Source organism: Hemitrygon akajei, chromosome 11, assembly GCF_048418815.1.
Source record: "Hemitrygon akajei chromosome 11, sHemAka1.3, whole genome shotgun sequence".
In the NCBI taxonomy this organism is placed as follows: Eukaryota; Metazoa; Chordata; class Chondrichthyes; order Myliobatiformes; family Dasyatidae; genus Hemitrygon; species Hemitrygon akajei.
The window spans coordinates 16,878,400-16,902,839 of NC_133134.1; the positions used below are offsets into that span (position 1 = coordinate 16,878,400).

Below are 24,440 nucleotides of genomic sequence, written 5' to 3' on the forward strand. Positions count from 1 at the left end.
AGAAATCCAGCTTAACTAACTACTGACATTCTCAGTAATAAACAACCTGAATTAACTCTTATCGAAGCTTGTAGCTTGATGCATCTCTGCACCATCTTAATTCAACACTAGACAAGAGAAGCTTATGGGTATAATATATAGTTCCTTTATTTGGCTTGGTCCTCTGCATTTTGCATTGCTTAACACACAAAAATGTTGGAAGAACTCAGCAGGTCAGGCAGCATCTATGGCAGGGAATAAACAGCCATATTCAAGACAAGACCCGTCTAGATTCCTGATGAAAGGCATTGGCCAGAAATTATAGTTTATTCTCCTCCACAGATGCTGCCTGATTTACTGAGTTCTTCCAGCATTTTGAGTGAGTTGCTCAAGATTTCCAGCACGTGGAGACTCTCTTGTGTTTTAATTGATTGTACTTCAGGTTGATGTTAAGTATCAAGATCTTGTCTAATTTATTCAATCAGGTGCTAATCATTCCTATAAGCAGTCCATGCTTCTACAATTTGAGTGGGTAGGTTAACTTGTTTTGTGCAACCACTGCTCTTTCATGCCAGCTAGAAGAGCTTTGAGTGTGAAAGGAATTCTGATGTTTGAAGTGTGATAGAGATCTGTTTGTGCTATATTAAGGATGTCATCATTGTGTGTGAGTATAAACTTAATTTAGGTTTGGGTTTTAAAAATAGAATCTTTTCCCGGGTGTACATTGATAAATATTCATTGCTAAACTGTTTCATTTTTGTACCTAACCTGCAGGAGAAGCAAGTATGACATCCTCATGGAAAAGATCTCCAATATCCTTGTGAATCGGCCCAATCAGCTAGAAGTCATGTTAACCCTTAGAGATGAGCTGGTGAGTGTTTCTATCTCGGAGCAATCATTGTGTGGCACACGGGAATGCTCACCAATCTGATCATTTACCTTCTCTTTCTGACCTGAGCCCAATGCCAAAGGATTTCCTTGATTTTTATGTTTCTGATGTTACTGCTAATGTTTGCACAACATTATCGCTTCATGTATGCAGTTTCTCAAACTGCAGACAAAATGTTTAAGGAAGGAGTTAATACCGTCCACTTACGAGCTTCTGTGCTGACCATCAACAGATAATTCGTCCTGGAGCATTGGGGCAGGTGGTTATGTTATGTGGCCTGAATCACATCATATTGGATAATGAGGAAGAATTAGACCTGTATTTCAGAATTTCTTATTTCTTCAATGAACAATCTAGGTTTACTATGATTCACTGACTCTTGGAATGATGATGGCACAAAACAAATTGTCACCTGATATTAATCTTGGACATAGTTATCAATGAATATAAAAATATTGAATATTGCTACAGAAACCTTTCAACATGATCAATCATTGAGGCTGTCCTTTGAGAACTATTATGAATAGTTGCAGTGTGGTTAATGTTCCTTTTGAAGTTGAGGCAATCATGGCGTTATCTCGAATAACTTTGAAGTTTATCTAATCCAGGCAAGTTAGCTTTCTTCTTAAGGCTGTCACTCCTAAAGGGGCATAAGTAGGTCGCTGAAAGCAACTCACCAGAGTCCTCTGTCCTGGGCCAGTCTTTAAAGTTGACCCCAGGTTTAGCCCATCATCTTGGTGTACCATCCTCTCCCAGGGATGAGGTCTTTGGAGCTGCTGCTGGCATTTCTGTAGTACTGGGTTTTTACGCGATGGTGTTGCTAGCCCCATATTCAATCCTCTACCTTTTGTAGGTGGGCTCGAGACCGTCCAAGGAGGGAATTCAAGTTAGCATTGATGGTTGTCAATCAGTTCTGTAGAAAACTGCCCAGCTATCCATCCAGTGTGTGACAGTGCATACTGGAGCCGCGAGTGGAATGGAAAAGCCAACTTCTGACTTCTCACTGCGCCTTTCAGCAGTCAACAAGTCTGGGGATGTTTTGGACATTCCCTCCATTCTAGGAAGTAATCCAGTTCACTTTTGTTGCACTTGCTAGGAAGATCAGTTGTGTACATCATGTTCTTGGTGCTGCTTTTCCAGAGTCCTATGTTAATACAGTAATTTCGTTTTATTCTTGTACTTAAATAAATACCATTCATCTTCCAATTACTTGCTATACCTGCAAATTAACTTGCAGTGAATTGTGTATAGAAACAATGTTCAAATAACAGGTAATTTGTTTTGCTTCTACCTAGGGTCTTTGTGAGAGAACTTTCAAAAAACTTTATCAGTATATGGTGTCAGCTGGTATAGCCAAAGTGATTTCTGTTCCTCTTAAAGAACTGCATCCTGAGGGAGGACCTTGTGTGACAAAGAAAGGTAATCTAGACATTTTCAGAATTGCACTGTTTTGGTGCACATCAAATATTAGTTTGGAAACTATAAGTTAATACTCCAGAGCAACACACAGACGCAGCAAGTCAGACAGCATCTGTGGAAGTGAATAAACGATCGACATTTTGGGCTGAGACCGATCTTCAGTACTTGAAAGGAAGGGGGGTGGATGCCAGAGTAAGAAGATAGGGGAGGGGAAGGAGAATTAGCTGGAAGGTGATGGGTGAAGCCAAGTGGGTGGGAAAGTAAAGGGTTGGAGAAGGAATCTGATGGGAGAGGAGAGTGGACAATGGGAGAAAGGGAAACATAGAAAATAGGTGCAGGAGTAGGCCCTTCGAGCCTGCACCACCATTCAGTATGATCATGGCTGATCATCCAACTCAGAACCTTGTACCTGCTTTCTCTCCATACCCCCTGATCCCTTTAGCCACAAGGGCCATATCTAACTTAGGAAGGAGGGACACCAAGGGAAGGTGATAGGCATGTGAGGAGAAGAGGTAAGAGGCCAGTGTGGGAAACAGTAAAAGCAGGAAGGGGGAGGGGAAATATTACTGGAAGGAGAAATAGATGTTCTTGCATCAGATTGGAGGCTACCTAGATGGAATATGAGGTATTACTCTTCCACCTGAGGGTGACCTCATCATGGCAAAAGAAGAGGTCATCGATCTACATGTCAGAATGGGAACAGAGATAGGAATTAAAATGGTTGTCCACCGGGAAGTTCCATTTTTGACGGATAGAATGGAGGTGCTCAACAAAGCCGTCTCACCAATGTAGAGGAGGTCCTATCGGGAGCACTGGACACAATAGATTTGCAAGTGAAGTGTTGTCTCACCTAAAAGGACTGTTTTGGGCCATGAATGGAGGAGGTGGAAAGTGGAGAGTGAGGGAGGTAAGGATGTGAGTGTACAACTTGGAAAGATCTGTGAGACCTGAACAGTGTTAGTCTGTGGTTACATTGTAATTGGATATCTCTGCAGATCTGAATTTGCTCTATGTTGGTGTGAAATTTCAGTTACTTGAAGAGTAGGGTTCTGATTTGGTTTCATTTGAGTGTAAGGCTTTTGAATTGCATTGAATTTTTGGGCTATCCTTCGAAGAGCACGTTACAAACCTTCATGAAGGGCATGGGCAGCACGCACCACCTGTAAATTCTGCAAGTTGCAAACTTCATGAGCAAAGTGTACTTCTGCATTTTGTTGCCTTTAAAGTGTATAGAACCTGAAATAATTATTTGAAATATTGCTTTCATTTTAAAAGTAATTTTGCCCATGATAATTAAAATTAGAATGAGGATGTTTAGACAAAAAGTTGGGAAATGCTATTTTCCACACACAGTTTGGTAGAAACAGATATTTTCTCCATGTAAAACAGCAGGTACCAGCTTGATTTTGTTTCAGACCATTAGATAAAGAAGCAAGATTTAGCCTATCAAGTCTGCTCTGTCATTCCGTTATGGCTAATTTTTATTTATTTTATTTTGAGATACAGAACAGGCCCTTCTGGCTTAAGGAGACACACCACTCAGCAGCCCACCTTTTTAACCCTAGCCTAATCACAGAACAGCTTACAACCCTGTTTGTCCCTGAAACCCTCACCTCCTGTACCAGTCAAGAACCTATCAGCTGCTGCTTTAAATACTCCCGATGACTTAGCCTCCACAGACTTTGGCAATGAATTTCAAGATTCATCACCCTCTGGCTGAAGTAATTGTTCTTCATCCCAGTTCTAAGGAACATCCCTTTATTCTGAGGCTTTAGTTCGGGAGACTAAGTGTAAAACAGTATGGATAAACATCATGGGATCACTTGCAAATTCTGCAGTAGTTGTTGAATTTTGAAAACCCAACAAGTTCCCATTTAAAATTGTATTTTGATGCGTAAAGGAAGTTATAATTCTGCTGCAGAAGGTAGTTAAGCTTTGCCTCTCCTGTGGTAAAATGGTCATTACTGTTTGCAGGAACTGAAGTTATTGTTCGCTGCTTGAAGTTAATAAAGGAATATGGGAAAAAATTAGATGATGACGATGACATGGATGAAGAGGAAGGTAAAGGAGTCGAAACAATGGATGTTGTGTATGAACGAGACATGCTCACACAGGCTTATGAGCTTAGTAAGTTTTCATTAGTTATTTTGCTTTAATAATAACATGCCAATTTCCAGTCGTATGAAGCTTGTTTGAAATAGGATGTAATAAAAATAATAAAATGGTTCTTGATTCCATCGTTTATCGGTGGTAACGTGCATTAGTTGGTAAGCAAAAAGAGCCTCTGTACCAAATGAATCACTTCACAGAGGTTGTGTAGGTAATGTGTAACATTTCTAATACTTTCAGTGCTCAGTAACGCATATATCTAATCAGCCATTCACGTGGCAGTAACTCAATGCTTAAAAGCATGCAGACGTAGTCAAGAGGTTCAGTTGTTGTTGTTCAGACCAAACATCAGAATGGGGAAGAAATGTGATCTAAGTGACTTTGACTATGGAATGATTGTTGGTGCCAGACGGGGTGGTTTGAGTATCTCAGAAACTGCTGATCTGGGATTTTCTCACACAATAGTCGCGAGAGTTTACAGAGAATGGTGCAAAAAGCAAAAAAAAAAATCCAGTGAGCAGCATTCTGTGGGTGAAAACACCTTGTTAATGAGAAAGGTCAGAGGGGACTGGTTTGAGCTGACAGGAAGGCAAGAGTAACTAAATAACCACATGTTCCAGCAGTGTTGTGCAGAAGACCATCTCTGAACTCACAATACATCGAACCTTGATGGGCTACAGCAGCAGAAGACCTCGAACATAGACTCAGTGGTCACTTCATTAGGTACAGGAGGTAATTAATAAAGTGGTCACTGAGTGTATAGTTAAGTAAGAACAGAGTTCAGCACACTGTGGTGGATAGAGTGGGGATAATGTATGTATAAACTTGAGATCTCAATTGATGATCCTTAGCTTAAACTTTAAAATTACTTGATTGGAAAAGGCCATCACAGTCGGTGTTACTAATCAAAATACTAAAATAATTTTCCAAACAGAGGGTGGCTTACTGTTCTGTTGGGCTGCTGCCTCGCAGTTCCAGTAACCCAGATTCAATCCTGATCTCCAGTGTTTTGTGTGTAGAGATTGCACGTTCACTATGTGACCATGGGGATATTCTCTAGGTACTCTGGTGTTCTCCTACATCCCAAAGACATGCCGACTGGTAGGTCAATTGGCCAATGTAAGTTGTCTGTAGTGTGTAGGTGAGTGGTTGGGAATCTGTGACTATTCTGAAGGGGAAAGTTAGTTGGAAAATGTGATTGCTCTGTTAGCCAGCATGAGCTTGGTGCATCAAAATGCTGCCTCCTGCATTATAAAATAATGCAAGTATCTCCATAGTTAGTGCTGTAAATAGGATAACCTTCCAATTTTGAAACTTTATTGGTTTTCTTACAAAGTAAGTGAAAACAAATCTTCCTTTTTTTTTGTGCATCACCTTTCAAACCTCTTATACATCCCAAACGTATTTCACAGCCAGTGAAATACTTCTGAAGTGCTGTTACTGTGCCATTATAAAGAATCATAAAGTGCAATCGTCTTCAAGGGCAGAGATTTTAAACATCTAATTCTTGCCACTTCTAGTTGAGAGAAGAGGCACCAAAGGGATTTCACAGACCGAAATCAGATTGGCACTGAACGTTGGGAAACTTGAAGGCCGAATGCTGTGCCGCCTCCTGGAGAGGTACAAAGTGATCACGGTAAGGAAATGTGCCTGCAGACTGATTATAAGTCAAAATATCAACACGATATCACAGCACTGAATGATGAAGAATGGAACCCCACTGCATTAAATGCATGTTTGCAATTGACTTTTTAAACCATCTCACTGCTTTGTTCCCTCCTCTTCACTCACAGTCACAATCCGATGGATGTTGTGAATCGAAGCTGGCCAAGTGATTACACTCATAGCTTTTTGAATCTGCTGTAATCATTAATTGGTGTTTTGCTAAGGGATCACATGCCATGAAATAAATATCATCACTCAGCAGCCGGCATCACAAAGTCTCCCAAAAGTAAAGCTGGTGATAGTCTTGCTGAGAGAAGAATATGACTGAATTGATTATTTTTTGTAATCTTTGTTGAGTTAGGTAGGCTTATTACAGGCTATTGAAAGAGCAGCCAGTCAGGCTTATTGACATGACCTAACCTGTTAATTAATTCACTGTTGAGCTAATAGCTAAGAAGTTACAATACAGAAAACAGTAGCTTAGTAATGATAATGTATAACTATTATTCATTATTAGATAATCCAAAGTTTATATGTACAGTTAGTGGTTCCTCAAGGTTGTTATAGCTGGGGGTGGTAATGGGGACAAGCTCCCACTACCTATTAAATGCTCCCGATGGAGTGCACCTCAAATGGGCTTTGACAACCAAGTCCAGCTCTGGCCTTCACACGTGGCTTTGTTACTAAGCCTGGCGGATCTGTTCCTACTGACAGGAGAAGGGACAAAGGCGGATTACCGGTGCCATAAAAATAGTCACTTCTGGCAGATGGGGCTCGTCAGCTGGGGTTGGCAGCTCATCTAGGAGAATGAAAACTCTGATCCCAAACCTCCGCTGCCTTGCGGCTATACCCACTCATAGGGAAGGGTTTGGGAGGATATCCCAAAGGAAAAATCTAGAGCTGGAGTCCCTGAGGCAGTCCTACATTGAGTTCGATACTGACTGGCAACTCCTACGATGCTGCTGGTACCAGACTGTATCTGTCTCTGCCGTTCCTTTGGGTTCATCAGATACGTGGGGGTAGGGGGAAGCTTGCTACATGGGTAACAGTTTGCTCTCCATATCGTACTACCCAGGCTTGCATTTCTAGACAGCCAGGATGCAATATCCATAGTCAGCAGAGGCCCTCCACATAGGTGTATAGAGTAAAGGCTTGGGGATTATTCTATATACACTTGATAGCTACTTTATTAGGTACACCTGTACACCTCAATGCAAATATCTAATCAGCCTATTATGTGACAGTAACTTAATGCATAAAAGCATAATGACGTGGTCAAGAGGTTCAGTTGTTGTCATACAAAATATCTGAATAGGGAAGAAATATGATCTAAGTGACTTTGACTGTAGAATGATTGTTGGTGTCAGACGGGGTGGCTTGAGTACCTTAAAAAAAAACACCTGATGATTTCCTGGAGTTTTCATGCACAGCAGTCTAGAATTTACAAAGAATGGTGCAAAAAACAAAAAAAATTCAGTGAACAGCAGTTCTGTGGGCGAAAACACCTCGTTAATGAGAAAGTTCAGAGGAGAATGGCCAGATGGGTTCAAGCTGACAGGAAGGTGACAGTAACTCAAATAACCATGTGTTACAACAGTGGTGTGCAGGAGAGCATCTCTGAATGCGCAATACGTCAAACCTTGAAGTGAAGGGCTAAAGCAGCAGAAGTCAATGAACATACACTCAGTGGCCACATTATTAGGTAAAGGAATGTATCTAATGAAGTTGCCATTGAGTACATAAACTTTGAGGTAATGATTACATGATGGGAAAAAGCCACTGTAGTTGAGATTGTTACTCACAATTTCACAAGGCTTTCCATTGGGTTCTGTATTAACCTGAACAAGTCATGAATTAATACAGTGGTCTTAGCTAGGGAAATGTTGAAATGCTTTACCTATGCTCTGCTCAGGAAAGTCCATTTAGTTACTAAATTTTAATATCTTTAAATTATAATGTATCCATTTGTGTTCATCCAAGAGCCCAGACTGAACATGGGCAGAAATGGAGGCCATCATCCCCACTTGTCCTTGAAATTTTAGTCCAGCTTTAGAAAAGCGTTTATCAGCAAAGACTGCCACCACCCAGACCATGCCCTGCTCTTGTACTACCATGGTAATGTAAAGAAGCCTTGGGTTCCACATCATCAGGAACATTTTTTACTTATACCATTCATCTCCTGAACCAGTGTGGATAATTTCAATCACCACAATGAATTGATTCCACAATCTACAGGTTCACTTTCAACAACTTTTTACAACACAAGTTCTCAGTATTCATTTGCAGTTTGTCTTCGTTTGCACATTGGTGTTTTTTTAATATAATAGCTTTATTTGTTACATGTACATAAAAACATGCGATGAAATGTTTCACTTGTGTCGATGATCAACAGTCTGAAGATGTGCTGGGGCAGCCCGCAGGTGTTACCATGCTTCCAGTGTCAACGTAGCATGTCCACAATTTACTAATCCTAAACCATAGGTCATTGGAATTTAGAAAGAAACCGGAGCATCCGGAGAAAATACACGCGGTCACAAGGAGAACATACAAGCAGCAGTGGGAATTGAACCCTAATCGCTGGCACTGTGAAGTTTTCATTAGTGGCTGTGCTTCCGTACCACTCAATACAGTAGTGTACGGTTTGTTAGTCTTTGTTTATGTATAGCTTTTCAAAAAATTCTGTTGTATATTTTCCTGTAAATACTTGTAAGAAAATTAATCTCAAGATAGTATATGGTAACACTCAAGTAATTCTTGCTATTGAGGGAGTGCAGCGTAGGTTCATGAGGTTGATTCCTGGGATGGCGAGACTGTCATATCTTGAAAGATTGGAGCGACTGGGTTTGTATACACTGGAATTTAGAAGGATGAGAGGGGATCTGATTGAAACATATAAGATTGTTAAGGGATTGGACACGCTAGAGGCAGGAAACATGTTCCCGATGTTGGGGGAGTCCAGTACCAGAGGCCACAGTTTAAGAATAAGGGGTAGGCCATTTAGAACAGAGTTGAGGAAAAACTTTTTCACCCAGAGAGTTGTGGATTTGTGGAATGCTCTACCTCAGAAGGCAGTGGAGGCCAATTCTCTGGATGCTTTCAAGAAAGAGTTAGATAGAGCTCTTAAAGATAGCGGAGTCGAGGGATATGGGGAGAAGGCAGGAACGGGGTACTGATTGTGGATGATCAGCCATGATCACTGTGAATAGTGGTGCTGCCTTGAAGGGCCGAATGGCCTACTCCTGCACCTATTGTCTAAGTACTTTGAACTTTTGATATAAAGTAAAGGTGACTGTGCTCTGTGCCAGTGTTCCAGCTGCAGCTTCTCTTTTTAACAGGGCTTCATGGAAGATGAAGGTCGTCAGCGTACAACTAAATATGTAGCCAAGACATTTGTGGAACAGAGTGAGCTGAGCAAGCAATTTGAAAAGGAGAAGGCAAGAAACGAGCGGCTGGCCACAACAAACCTCCTACCACTTGATGCTGATGCATCGCAACTTGCTCCTCAGCAAGCGCCAACTTCTTCAAAGAACTTAGCGGAAGATGCATGCAAAAGTGTGGCAAGGGGGTCATCAGGGGGCTCGCCAGAGTCAAATCTCGATCAAGAGGATTTGGCAGCATTACCAGAAACCACTGTCCAAAATAAACAATCTCCTCCTTTGGAGAATAAAGAAAAGATATGTGCTGGCTCACAGAAAATGAACAAAGGAAAAAAATTATTTAAAAGTGCATTATTAAGGAAACTTAAAAAGAAAAAAGGTCTCAAATCCAAAATGGGCAAAGGTGAGTGAAAATGTATTCATTGTATTGCACTTTTAAAGTTTAAATTATCTGTTTGGATTTCTGTTCATTAACCTGTGGATCTGATTAGTAGTTTTGTTACTACATGTGGGTGTTGGTCTGTTAATTTGCTAAATTATTTTCTACTCCAGATGGAGTCATAAAGGAACACACTACAGGCCTTTCAGCCCATTGAGCCTATGCTGACCAGGTGCCCACCCAGATGGTCTTAATTTCCTGCATAGCCCATATCTCTTGAAGTCCTACCCTTCCATGTACTGTACCTCTCCAAATACTACTTAAATGATACTATTGTACTTGCCTCAACCACTTCCTCTGGCAGCCCGACTGTTCATAGTATAAGTGCTGGTTTGACTTTCCAAACCAATTACCTCACTTGTACCTGTTTTGAAATCTATTGCCACTCTTCGGCCCACTTCCCTAACTGCTCAAAATCCCCTTTGTAATACTTGATAGCCTTCTTCACTATCAACAACACCTCTTAATCTTGTGTCATTTCAAGCCCTGTGCATTCGCATCCAAATCATTTATACAAATGATGGATAAAAAAGATTGTAATGCTGACTCCTGTGGCGCACCACTAGTCACTTGTCTCCATTCTGAGAAACATCCTTTGGCCACTACCCTCTGTTTCCTATCTCTGAGCCAATTTTGAATCCACATAACTAGCTCTGCCTGTATTCCACAGGATTTAGTTGTCCAGACCAGCCTACTATGCAGGAGCTGTCGAAAGCCTTGCTAAAGTCCAAAGAAGCAACATACACTGCCCTGCCCCTGTGCCCTTGTCTCCCATTTTCCACACACTAAGCCATGCTGACTTTTCCTAATCAGACAATCTCCATCCAAATGCTGGTTGATCCTGTCTCTCAGGATTAATTCCAGTAACTTCCCCATTACTAATGTCAGGCTGACCAATCTATAGTTCCCTGACTTGTTCTTGCTACTCTTTTTAAATGACGGAACTAGATGAGTTTTCGGTAAATTCACCAGTGGTAAATTTCTCTGCAAAGGTGCCCGCAGTTGCTTCTCCAGCCTCTTGAGGATGTACTTGGTCAGGCCTTGGGGCTTTATCCACCTTTAATGTGTGGTAAGGCTATGGACACCCGCTTCCTGGTAATTTATCACCACTTGTTTCCTTTATCTCTTGAACAATCTCTTGTTAGTGAATACCAAGGAAAGAGATTCATTAAAAATGCCACTCATCTCCTTGGCAATCCTTTGTTTTTATTAGGTCCTGATGGTAGAATGCCATTGAGCTGGAGGGATGCGTATGAGCCTATCGTTAGAATTGCACTTATCCTCCACTACCCTCTGCTCACAACCACTGAACCTCACCTTGGGTCCACAGGTTGAGCCACTGATGCACAGCCAGACGAATTTTTCGATATTTACTGTTCAGCAAACAGCCTGCTGGAGGAACGTAGCAGGTCGAGCAGCAGTTGGAGGGTGGGAGGAATTGTTGTCAACAGTTTGGATTGAAACTCTGCATCAGGACCTTTCCCTCCTACACCCCTCACCCCTAAACAGATACTGGCTTTCTCTAGCAGATTGTTTGTTGCTCCATATTCTAGCAACTGCAGTCTCTTGTGACTTCTCCCTGCTGCTTGTTGTCTCAGAACAGGCATTCACTGAAGAAAATCCCATGTTTTTCCTCCTGACACAGGGCAGAAGGAGGCTGCCAAGAGTGACCACAGTGCCACTGAACCAAACCTGGATTTGGAGGTGTGTGGGGAAGAGAGGATGAAGTGCATGGAGATGGAAGGGGAGGTGGTGTGAAGTTAAATCAATCCAACAGATCCACGTTTGCATCTCACATTTACACTTAGGTTACTGGGTTTATTTGAAGCAATGACAATGAAGCTGAGAGGCTTTATTTTAATCTTCAGGAAACTCAGAGAGAATATTAACTGCCATTTGCTCCCTACAACAATTGCGCACCATAATGTACTGTGAGACATGTTCTTAAGGTTTCCTACTCACAGTTAAGGGATGTGAAACGTACAATAACAGTGTCAAAGGGTGTGTGTGTATGGGAGAACCTCACAGAATACCCTTTGTTCCCCCCCCCCCATAACTTTCTACTAAAGTTATCAACATTAGCTTTTTTTTAAAAAAAGTTTGTATCAAGATATATTTGATCAAAATGCTTGCTCTCTCATTGTAAAAAGCCACCGAGGAGCATTGTGGAATATCCTTCTGAGTTATAACCAAGTCACTGTTTAAATGAGCAAGGTTTGTATTGATGATTAATGGCAAAACATAATTTATAATGTTATCTAGAAAATTATTACAGATGAACTCAAACTAAAATTTATTGCAAATCTGGCCTCAAACCCAGTTTTGAATTTATTAGTGCTTGGTCTCCACATACAGGCTTGACCTGTTACTTGGAGCTTTGCTGAAAGTTAAGCAGGAGGCATTTTGCTGCTTGGGCAAACCAGAAGGTATATTAAACCTGATGTTGTTAAAGACATGATTGCAGCCAGAGGAACTTGTACATCTAACGTAGGATGTTGAAGCTAAGAGAACAAGTCCTTAAACACAGGAGATTCTGCAGATGCTGGAAATCCAGAGCAACACACAAAAAATGTGCTGGAGAAACTCAGCAGGTCAGGTAGCATCTATGGAGAGGGGGGAAATTCAGTCAGTTTTGGGCTGAGACCTGATGAGGGGTCTTGTTGAAGCTACTTACCCCCTTGCCAAGTTTGGTGTCATCCAACTGGGAGCAATGCAGTAAACAGTTTTGGCAAATGCCTGGTGTTTTGGACTAACTAGTTTGGAAAACTATGCCAAAATTTTCTGAATGCTTAAGACAAGTGACAACAAAAATAAAGTTTTCCATTTGGATTAACCTTCACAATGAAACATCCAAGTTCCAGACTCCCACAGGTTGATCGTTCATGAGTTTGTTTGCTTGCATCAGCTGTTGTCTTTTTTCCCCTACAGCAGTGAGTTGAACATCAAGGGCAGTAGATTGCATTTAGGTTGTACACAGGTACTATTTGATGGCAAAGTCAAAATGAACGATCTTTTATCATGTTCATTTGCAAATATTGAAAAAGAGCTCTCTATAATGTCATATTTCATATTGAATAATGTAATTGTTTAAATCAGTATTTTTAGCTTAAACGCTTCCTCACACTTTGGAATAAGCTCAACCAAAACAGACGTTTTCATCTTGGCACCGAGAATATAAATCACTTTCATTTAATTTGTATTTTAAACAGGTAAGAAACTATCTAGTTTACGAAAAACAGGTGTTAGGATTGGCCATCCCCACCATACGGGTGAAAATGTAGGTTTATCCAAACAATCGCAACAAATGGATGTTCAGCTAAATGCTGCCCAGCACGATCCAAGTCCTAACTCTTCTATGGAGTCTGAAAATGATCAAAGTGAAGAGAATGTTTTAATTGAAGAAATCAAGATTGAAAAAGCAAAGGTAGGAAGGTCATTTTTCAGACTTCATTAGTATTTTGCAGTTTAATGTAATTTCACAGATCAGATTTGTATTAGTTGCTAGACTCAAGGTTCAAGGGTGCAGTAGGTACAACAGAAAAACACTAACACTGTCGGTGTAGAATCATTTCAGTGTTTATTGAGTGACAAAACAGTAAGTCTGAGCATCACCACATCTGTCCCTTTGTTCTGGTCTGGTCTATGGTACTAGCTGCAGCCCAGCCCAGAGGTGAAGCTCGAATAATCTCTTTCCGACCTTCCCCCCCCCCACCCCCACCACTGCTCCTCACTCGGGGGGGGGGGGGGGTGGGGGGGACTATTCACAGCCCATGTTCTCTTCTTACACTAGCATTGTTTTATGAAGTAATAGTGTGATACAGGTGTCCCCCACTTTACGAAAGTTCACTTTACGCCACTTCATTTTTATGAAAGACCTACATTAGTACCTGTTTTCGCTAACCAAAAGAAATCGGAAGAGGATTTTTGCTTTTAAGAAAAAAGGCGCCCGCTTTAAACTTGTGTTTACCCCAAGAAAGACTACCATGACCGTGAAGCCTTGTGCAGGCAGGTGTGCGCGCATGCGATTTTTTTTTTCCCTACAAATCGGTTTTGTCTAAGTCTTCCTGATTTTGGTAAGTGCAACTACACTGTACATACATTATTTCTACTTTAAATAGGCTGTGTATTTATTATATCATTCCTGCTTTTACTGTAAGTTAGTGTTATTTTAGGTTTTATGTGCTATTTGGTATGATTTGGTAGTTTTTGAGTCTGGGAACACTCAAAAATTTTTCCCATATAAATTAATGGTAATTGCTTCTTCGCTTTACACCTTTTCGGCTTACAAAAGGTTTCATAGGAACGCTCTACTTTCAGATAGCGGGGGAAACTTGTACCAGCTTTCAAAAGGAACGATGTTTCCTATTTGGTGGTTATCTGTTCCTTAAGTAGAAATTGTCCCAATTGTGTAACAGAATGAAAATTTGTTGAAGTGCTTAAAAGTGAAATATCTTCTGACCAGCAATATATTGTGTATTAACTAAAAAAAAATGCATTGGGCTTGCAATCCAGTTGTGTTTGGCAAATCTAAACTGTAAGATCAAACCAGTTTATATGCCTAGTTGTTGCAATTGATAACTTTATTGTGTGCAGTTTTGGTCACTGAATTACAGGAAGGATATTAATAGGGTTGAAAGGGTGCAGAGAAGGTTTACAAGGATGTTGCCAGGACTTGAGAAACTGAGTTACAGAGGAAGGTTGAATAGGTTAGGACTTTATTCCCTGGAATGTAGAAGAATGAGGAGAGATTTGATAGAGGTATATAAAATTATGATGGGTATAGATAGGGTAAATGCAAGCAGGCTTTTTCCACTGAGGCTAGGGGAGAAAAAAACCAGAGGACATGGGTTAAGGGTGAAGGGGGAAAAGCTTAAAGAGAACATTAGGAGGGGCTTCTTCACACAGAGAGTGGTGGGAGTGTGGAATGAGCTGCCAGATGAAGTGGTAAATGCGGGCTCACTTTTAACATTTAAGAAAGACTTGGACAGGTACATGGATGAGAGGGGTTTGGAGGGATATGGTCCAGGTGCAGGTCAGTGGGACTAGGCAGAATAATGGTTTGACACAGCCAAGGAGGGCCAAAAGGCCTGTTTCTGCGCTGTAATGTTCTATGGTTTAGAATCAATCAGATTGATATGAGACAATTCTCCTTAGTTCTATGAGATTTGTTGATCTGTTGTACTTTACAGCAATGAAGTTGTCAGAAATTTATATTTTTGCCAGCTATTTATGTTGTTTAATCTGAACTGAAATTCTAAAACTTTGATTGTTAAGACATAGGAGCAGAATTAGGCCTTTTGGGCCATTGAGTCTGCTCCAACATTACATCATGGCTGATTTATCATCCTTCTCAACCCAATTATCCTGCCTTCTGCCCTTAACCTTTAACGCCCTTGCTAGTCAAGAATCTATCAACCTCCACTTTAAATATACCCAATGAATTGGCCTTCAGAATCGGCTGTGTGAATGAATTCAACTGATTCACTACCCTCTGGTTAAAGAAATTCCTCCTCATCTTTGTTCTAAAGTGACATCCTGTTCTGAAGTTGTGCCCCTCTGGTCGTAGACTCTCCCACTATAGGAAACATCCACTCTATCTTGGTCTTAGATGGAGTTGACCTGAGTTCTCTGTATTGCTTGCATGATAACATGGTACCATGATCGTGGTTTATGACTTAGTGGAGCTGCACTAGTCATTTCATCTTCTATTGTAGCTGGAATAAAGGAGGATTTTATATCTGTTCAGATAGGATTTGACCCCACTTACCCTTTGAAGCAGATCCTAGTTCATAAGCACTAATTAATGAAGTAATTATTTTGCATTTAATCTCTACTTTATAATAACCTATGCATATTCTTACAAGAACCAAGACCACAATATATTTTAGTAATATTGTGTGTGATATTATGTAATATCCCATGATCTTTTTGCGCACATGATGAGTGCGTTCATTCAAGCAAATGTAAGTATCTTGAAGACATGATGCATGTTATAGTAATATTAATTACCTTCTTAGGAGAAAGGCCACGCAAGGAAGAGGAGACCTTGCAAAAATATTTGTGTAAAGAAACCACACGAAACATTTCGGTTGCTAAAACGACAAAACTTAATTATAGAAGCTGTGCGGAATATGAAACTGATTGAAAGCCTGTTTACGTAAGTTTCATTCTATGATGCCAGCATGCTATTAAAGGAGAACTCTGTTTTTGCTATCTAACATCTTACCAGAAAATCCTCTACTAAGGCGCTAGACATTGGGCAAACAATTTTCAAAAATATTACATTGTTATATTTTGAAAAATAGTACATTAACACGACAATTGTTTGAAACGCAGCTTTGGTATCATGCAGAACAGATTCAGGAATTCCAGAATTGAATATGTATCATTAGAAACAGTACTTTTTATAGGGATTATATCTTCTACTTGGTGTACCTACCCAATTTTGAATTGGATTTAAATACAATATAATTGTGGAGTTCCTCTGAATGTGTTTCTTAAACAAGTCTGATTTGGATGCAACTTTAAGTGTACAGTGCACCAGTTAAATCAAGATTTTTCAGAGTTAAGTGAATATGCCCTTATGTACCAAATTCTGTTTTGTAGAAAAGCAAATAAACATGAAAATTTTCAAGGTTTATGTTAATGGATCTTGTATTAGAAGTTATCTGTTGTTTAATTGAGCTAGCTTAAAGTGATATTGTAGTTGCTCCAGATTTCCTCCATTTATGTATATCTCTGATTTGCTTGATTCTGAGATAACTGTAGCCAGCAGGAAGACCAGCATGGCCGAGCTGGTCGGCTAAGCTGTAACCTTTGATATTGGAGGAAAAATAAATTCTACTGTTAACATCTACTATCTTCTCCATACCAAAAAGTCCTTTACTAAAGCTGTAAGGACTGGACAAACAAATTTCAAAAAAAATTATGTTTTTGTTATATTTTCAAAAACCAGTACATTATCAGGACAATTGTTTGAAATTATAATGTTAAGAGATTACCAGGGTGGTGATTAATTTTACCTGAGTAATGTTGCGATGCAACTGTAAAGAAGTTGATTGTTTATTACAATTTAGTCACCTGGTTAGGATGGAGAAATACATACTTGTTATTCCTTTAGACTTCAGAAGATGATCATGGAAGAAGAGAAGAAAGACGGTGTGGCCACCAGATGCTGCAAGAAATCCATAGTAAGAATGGTTCAAAAGCTGGCTCAAGAGGGACTGCTTCGACTCTTCCGCACCACTGTTATACAGGACGGCATTAGCAAAAAGGTCACTGTCAGCCTTTTCAATGTACATTGCCATTTTAACCGCTTAAGCAAATTTTGACGTCACTTCTGTTTTCATAGTGAGGTAATTTAGGTAGATGCATAATTCAAGTAGTAAGGACAATTTTGTAATTGTTAAGATGGTATTTTTGGTTACAATATATTTCATTTTCTTCAGGTGGAATTTGTTGCTCATCCGTCTGTGCTTCCCAGTGATCCACTGGTAAAAAGTGCCATTGAGCAAGTTCGATTTAGGATCTCCAGTTCGTACACAGTACATCGGTCAGTAACTTTTGTTCTTTTGTTTTGACTACAAAACCTCCGTTTGTAGCAGGTAGAATAATACTTCCAACCTGTGATCATAATTACTGCCTTCAATGTCAGAGACTACAGCAATATAATAACAGATTAAAGAAAAGATTATCTTTATTTGTTATATATACATTGAAGCATACAGTAAAATGCATTATTGGCATCAAAAACCAACACAGTCCAAGTATGTGCTGGGGGCAGCCCGCTAGTATTGCCATGCTTCCAGCGCCAACATAGCATGCCCACAGCTTGAATGTCTTAGGAATGTGGGTGGAAGCAGGAGCACTCGGAGGAAATGGACACGGTCATGAGGAGAATGTACAGACTCCTTACGGACATCGGCAGGAGTTAAACCCTAATTGTTGACACTGTGAAGTGTTAGGCTAATCACTATACCCAGAATTCTGTTCCTGAGACTGAACAGAGGAGGTAACAGCTTGTCTTTAATTGGGAAGAATATTCTGAGGTGCTTAACAGATTCAAGGGATGAAAGAAAAGGCTTTGAGACAGAGGCTAGGTCTTTATAAAGATATCAGGCTCTGTTGGGTGTTCTTGAGGCCACAGCTGGGATCCTTTTAGAACAGAGGTTCCCAACCTTTTTTATGCCATGGACCCCTACCATTAACCAAGTGGCCCATGGACCCCAGGTTGGGACCCCTGTTTTAGAGTAAGGAAATCGTAGCTGGAGGGTAATGGGGATAAGCTTCCACTACCCAATAAATGCTCCCAAAGTTGTGCATCTCAAATGGCCTCTGAGGGCTCCTGGCCTTCAGGTGTGACTTAGCCACTTGACCTGCTGAGTTCCTCCAGCATTTTCTGTGCATTACTCTGGGTTTCTAGCATCTGCAGAATCTCTTTTGTTTATTAATTCTCATTGGCAGTTTGACCCTGGTAAGCTTAGCTGCCAGTTCCTTCTGTTGGTGTGGGCTGCTGTTCCACTGATCAGCATAGGCCTGGGCTTTGCTAATCAAGAGAGGTTCAGCTGCAGATACACTTCAGAAAAGAGTGAGTTCAGTGTGCAGGTAACAGATCCCAGACAATATTTTAAAGCTAATGGCTTCTGTGTTTTTCTCTGGCTTCTTGTTTTCCAGGATGAAATCATTGCAAGTCCAGGCTCAGAAGGAAAAGCAAAAGCAGACGAAGGAAGGTAGTTCAGTGACTGCAACGGGTGAGGCAGAGCCGGACAAAAATTCTGACACGCCCAGCAAAAGTTCCACCACCAAAACAGATGAGAAAATGGGTGTCACTCCTCTGAAGAATTATCATCCTCTAATAGGTAAAAATAGACCTTTCACGAGTAACTGGAGCAAAGCTATCCCCAGATGTTCCTCTTCAAACACGTCACTGCTGGTTGTAAGAACAAAAGTTAGAAAATGATGATTGGGTCCTGTAGAAAAGGGACATTGAGCCCTATTGTGGTGTAGATCACCTCTGAAGGGTCATTGGTCTGAAATATTAACACTGCCTTAGTTCACAGATACTACCTGATCTGCTGAGTTTTGGCATCTTCTGTTTTTGTTAGAAACTGAGGGAGTGTTGCATCTTCCATCCAGTGTCTAAAGCAAGGAAGGATGCTGATATCAGTAATGGAAGCAGATTTAATCCATAATATGAATCTGTTGTCTGACACATGAAACCTCTACTCTGATAGGGAAATCAAGGAGTCCAGAATTATAGCATCGGGTAGTACATGGGCCTCATCATTTGTTTTTATGGCAAAAGTGATATTTAACAGACCATAAGACATAGGAGCAGAATTAGGCCATTCAGCCCATCGAGTCTGCTCCGCCAATCAATCATGTCTAATTCATTATCCCTCTCAAGCCTTTTCTCCTGTCTTCTCCCCATAACCTTTGACCTGACTAAACAAGAGCCTGTCAACTTTGTAACTCATAACCTATAACCCTACTTCTGTTTTAGATACTTACCCTGATTTTATCCAAAAATTCTTGTTTCACTGCTTTCTGTTTGGGGGAAAAAAAATCATCCTGTTCTAGTTCACCAAGTCTTTCTCAAACTTCATCTCTGTATTTGGATCTCCTTTACCAAGGAGCCTTTCTATTATTGTTTTGTCAAATATCTTAAGTTTAAAATCACCCTTTAAATCTCCTCTGGGCTCTGCAGTGCTCCAGGGAAGAGATTTCTTCCAGTTTAAACCTCTAAAGATTCCTCCCTTGATGTAATCCTACTGAACCTGCAATGTTCCCCATTACAGAATTCAAAACTGTTTCTATAGTGCAACACCTAGTGCTGGCATTGCCAGTGTTGTTCATATCCCGTGAGTCAATGAATCCATGAGCTTCACTGGACAAAGAATATTGAACATTACAGCACAGTACAGGACCTTTGGTGATGATGTTGTGCCGACCTTTTAACCTACCCTAAAATCAATTTAACCCTTCCTTTCTACGTAGCTTATCTAAGAATTTCTTAAACACCCCTGATGTATCTGCCTTCACCACGACCCCTGGCGGGTCATTTCACCACACCACATTCTGTGCACAGAACTTGCCTCTGACATTACCCCCCACCCCATATTTTCCTGTAATCGCCTTAAAATTATGCCCCCTTGCATTAGCTTGGGGAAAAGTCTTTAGTGGTCCACTCCATTTGCAATATGTTTCTTATCATCATGTACATCTCCACAAAGTCACCTCTCATCATCTTTAGTTCCAAAGAGAAAACTGTGAGCTCGCTTAACCTGTCTTCACAGGACATGCCTTCTGGCCCAGGCAACATCCTGGTATATCTCCTCTGCACCCTCTCTAAAGCTTTCACATCCTTCCTGTATTGAGGTGACCAATAGAAATTGCCAATCACAAACATGAGAGACTATGCAGATGCTGGAGATCCAAAGCAACACACACAAAATTCTGGAGGAACTCAGCAGATTGGGCAGCATCTATGGAAATGAATAGAGCTGGTGTTTTGGACCGAGTCCCTTCTTCAGGACTGGAAAGGAAAGGAGAAGATGATGGAATAAAAAGGTGGGGTAAGAATTATAATGAGAAAGTGGTAAGTGAAGCCAGATGGGTAGGAAAGGTAAATGGCTGGAGAAATAGGAGTCTGATAGGAGAGGAAAGTGGACTACAGTAGAAAGGGAAGGATGATGGGACCCATTGGGAGGTGATAGGTGAGAGGCAAGAGTGCAGAACAGAAGGAGGGAGAAGAGAACAAGATGGCAGTGAAGACAAGTTCCCAGGAAGGAAACATAGCTGTGGTAGTGAGTCTGGGTGAGTACCTGGTTGAAGAGTCAGAGGGGCGAGCAGTGTGAGAGGGTCTCACTGAACTGTCAAAGAGGAGATTTAAACTTCTTCACAATGGAGCAGCACAAGAAAATCTGCAGATACTGGAACACAAAATGTAGAAATTATGAGATTTGGTTTATCATTATCACTACAGCTCCTTTCTTCTCATTAACTGTGGTCAGACTTGTTTTGTTTAATTTTACTCTTATTTTACTCTATCCCTTTGAGTATTCTATAGCTGTTATGGCTCAATCACTTAGTAATTTTGGCTGAATATAGCAATCACATCTTTTGCAGTTATCTGTAATTTAAACGTCCTGCTTTTATCTCCAGTTCCTGGGCTGGGACGTTCCCTTGGGTTTCTTCCCAAAATGCCTCGACTACGCCTCGTCCACATGTTCCTGTGGTACCTCATTTATGGACACCCTCTGCAAGAGTCCGCAAAAGATTCGGCCACATCGATACCTTCAGTTGACACACCAAGCAGTGCTGAAAAAGAGGTCTCATCTTCAGAAGCCCCTGGAGAAGCTGTTGCTTCCACATCAAGTGACACCACTAATGCTAGTGCAGAAAAGAATATGCCAGCTGCTAATGGAAAGCCAGCTGAGACGCCAACTACGTTAGAAATTAATGAAGACCGCCAGTGGGAGGAAGAACTAGACCAATTATGCATGAAAGAGACTGGTAGGTTTCAGTTTGCAGTTAAATATTTTCCATGTTTGTCTTACTCGTTTGGTGGATGTGGATATCAGAGGCAAAGCCAAAATCTAATGTACAATTCAAACCTATTGCCCTTGAGTGAGCGGCTTGCTTGGTGCGTGGATGGCATTTAAATGGCTCTGGGGCCACATAGACCAGAAGAGGCAAAGATGGCAGATTCTCGGAGAAAATTAATTGAAATGAATTTTGTACAGCATTCCAGTATACCAGTGCCACACCTGCGTTTGTTGCACACGACTGCCTCCCCTATTTAAAATGGATTAGGTTTTAACTTGAGTTTCCAATTATGGGATGAAGTTCCAAATTTTGTTGTGAGCCTTTCATCAAGAACTTATTTTATAGATACTGTAGCACTTAGATGTTACATAGAGTCATAGAACACTTCAGCACAGAAATAGGCCTTTTGGCCCATCCAGTCCATACTGAACTGTTCTTCTGACCAATCTCATCGACCCACACCTGGACCATAGCTGTCCACACACCTTGTGCCAGTGTACCTATCCAAACTTCCCTTAAATGTTGAAATCAAACCAGCGTCCACCATTTCCTCTGGCTGTTAGTTCCACATTTGCACCACCCTCTGAGTGAAGAAGTTCCCCTTAAATATTTCTCCTTTCACCCTTGACTTGTGACCTATAGTTCTAATTTCACCCAACTTCAAGTGGAAAATGCCTCGTTGTATAACTCAACCTATATCCCTCATAATTCTGTTTACCTCTATCAAAGCTCACGTCATTCTCCTACAATCCAGGGAATAAAGTCCTAACCTATTCAACCTTTCCCTATTACTCAGATCTCAAGTCTTGGCGACATTCTTATAAAATTTTTCTGAACTTTTTCCGATTGTGTATATATACCTTTTCTGTAGGTAAGTGACCCAAATTGCACACATTTCACTTTTCTAATTGATCGCAGTTGTACTTCTGCTTTCTATTGCAAGCTCTTAATAATGAGAACATAGTGTTTGGCTTGTCATGACAATAAAGGATTTGGACATTCAATGAGTAATGATTGGTCTGATCATTGGTGAAACCAGGTTATCACTGAACGTTTGTCACGAAGATGATGTGTTTGGATGCATTTGACTGTAGACTTAACAGAGAAATTTTATCTCTGTTAGTGATGTGTTTGTAATATTACAGTTTTAAATTTACATGGAGTTTAAATTTGCAAAGAAGCAGAAGATTATCTTAGAAATTGAAGTCAATGGGAATACGGTGCTGAAAACTACAAATCTTTTAAATAACTAGTGTGCCAGAAGTACACTAAAATGTTCATTAAAAGGACTATTTTAAAATTTGAGCCACCTGAGAGGTTGTTGCTGTGATTGACCTGCTCTGATTGAATTGATTTTGAAGAATTTATGATACAAGAAATTGTACAAGAGATGATAAGTTAGATGTCTTCCCTTGTTCCATACTTCTATTTGTATGTTGAACTGAAGGTGTGCTTCTGCACACGTAACTGGAGAATTTTTAAAAAATAAACTCAAAAAGAAAAAATATATTCATAAGGTTCTGACTGGTTTATGTGCATTTTTTCCGCAGTTTACGTGGATGAAGCATCGTGGAAGAGAAATATTCCTCCTACCCCTATTCACAGAGAATTTGGATATGGTTGGGCTCTCATTAGTGACATACTGCTTTCTATTCCCCTCTCTATTTTTGTTCAGATAGTACAAGTCAGCCACAAGGTAACGTTATATGAATTTTGTTCTGTTACCAAAAACTCTGTAGTACGAGTAATTGGTTTTTGGGGTAAGTGTTCTGAGTCCTAGAGTCAAATGGGACAGAAACCAGCCCTACAGCCCAACTGGTCCATGCTGGCCAAGGTTCCAGTCTAAGCTTGCCCCATTTGCCCATGTGAGGAATTACATTTTTGAAGATCAAAAACTGTTAGGATGCATTCAGTCAAATGCTGGGGCGCTGGGGAGTGTTACAAAACAGAGTGCAATTGTGTTGTTTGCTGAAAGTGGTGTCATAAGTAGCAGGGTGAAGAAGGCGTTTGACACGCTGGCCTTCATCAATCAGGGCATTGACTATAGGAGTCTGGAAGTTACAGTGCATTTATATTAAATATTTGGGAGGCTACACTTCGAGTGCTGTGTGCTATTTTGATCACCCTGTTAAGGGAAAGAAAGATGTTATTAAACTAGAAAAAGTGTAGAAAAGATTTACCAGAATGTTTTTTGGACTTGGAGTCCTGTAGACTAGGACTTGTACATAGACGATTGAGGGGTGACTAATGGAGGTATATAAGATCATGATCTTTGCGATGGGTGCTGTCTTGCTCTGCGATGGGCCAAGGGCCTTCTTGATGTCATCATACATCGATCTAATGTTGCCTGTCACAGCTGCTGTCTGAATGTCCTCACTGAGTCATCCAGCAGTAAAATAGTCACCGATAAAAGCAAGCAGATGGAATGCTGGGTAGAACACTACTCTGAGCTCTACTCGAGGGACAATGTTGTTGTTAGCTCAGCCATTGATGCCAACGATTGTCTACCAGTCATGGATGAACTCGACTCCGAACCAACCATTGAGGACCTCAGCAAGGCAATTGACAGTCTGGCCCCAGGGAAAGCTCCTGGCAATGATGGGATTCCTCCAGACCTGATCAAACACTGCAAGATCTCACTCCTTCAGCCTTTACATGAGGTCCTCCGTCAGTGCTGGAAGGAAGGAGCCGTACCACAGGATATGCACAACTCCAAAATTGTCTCTTTGTACAAGGACAAGGGTGATGGGAGTGTCTGCAACAGCTACAGGGGTATCTGCCTCCTGAGTGTTGTTGGCACAGTCTTTGCTCGTGTAACTCTGGCGGAACGGGTCTACCCTGAGTCACGCAAGGAGGTCAACTGTCGACATGATTTTCTCACTCCGTCAACTCCAGGAGAAGTGCAGGGAACAACAGAAACCCCTCTATGTCACTTTCATCGACTTGACCAAGGCTTTCAACCTTGTCAGCAGCTCTTTCAGATTCTTCTCAAGATTGGCTGTCCCCCGAAACTCCG

The 24,440-nt window shown here is 40.9% G+C and overlaps 1 protein-coding gene across 1 annotated transcript in view; it reads left to right on the forward strand.

Annotated features, from left to right (window-relative positions):
* gtf3c1 (general transcription factor IIIC subunit 1) overlaps positions 1 to 24,440 on the forward strand; it is an 82,355-nt gene that overhangs the window by 8,217 nt on the left and 49,698 nt on the right. The window contains exons 5-16 of the mRNA XM_073060279.1: positions 754 to 850; positions 2,164 to 2,287; positions 4,262 to 4,414; positions 5,917 to 6,032; positions 9,397 to 9,841; positions 13,087 to 13,301; positions 15,895 to 16,034; positions 16,998 to 17,151; positions 17,326 to 17,429; positions 18,551 to 18,735; positions 21,041 to 21,391; positions 22,975 to 23,120. Coding sequence (XP_072916380.1) covers positions 754 to 850; positions 2,164 to 2,287; positions 4,262 to 4,414; positions 5,917 to 6,032; positions 9,397 to 9,841; positions 13,087 to 13,301; positions 15,895 to 16,034; positions 16,998 to 17,151; positions 17,326 to 17,429; positions 18,551 to 18,735; positions 21,041 to 21,391; positions 22,975 to 23,120 — 2,230 coding nt within the window. The remainder of the gene's footprint in view (positions 1 to 753; positions 851 to 2,163; positions 2,288 to 4,261; positions 4,415 to 5,916; positions 6,033 to 9,396; positions 9,842 to 13,086; positions 13,302 to 15,894; positions 16,035 to 16,997; positions 17,152 to 17,325; positions 17,430 to 18,550; positions 18,736 to 21,040; positions 21,392 to 22,974; positions 23,121 to 24,440) is intronic.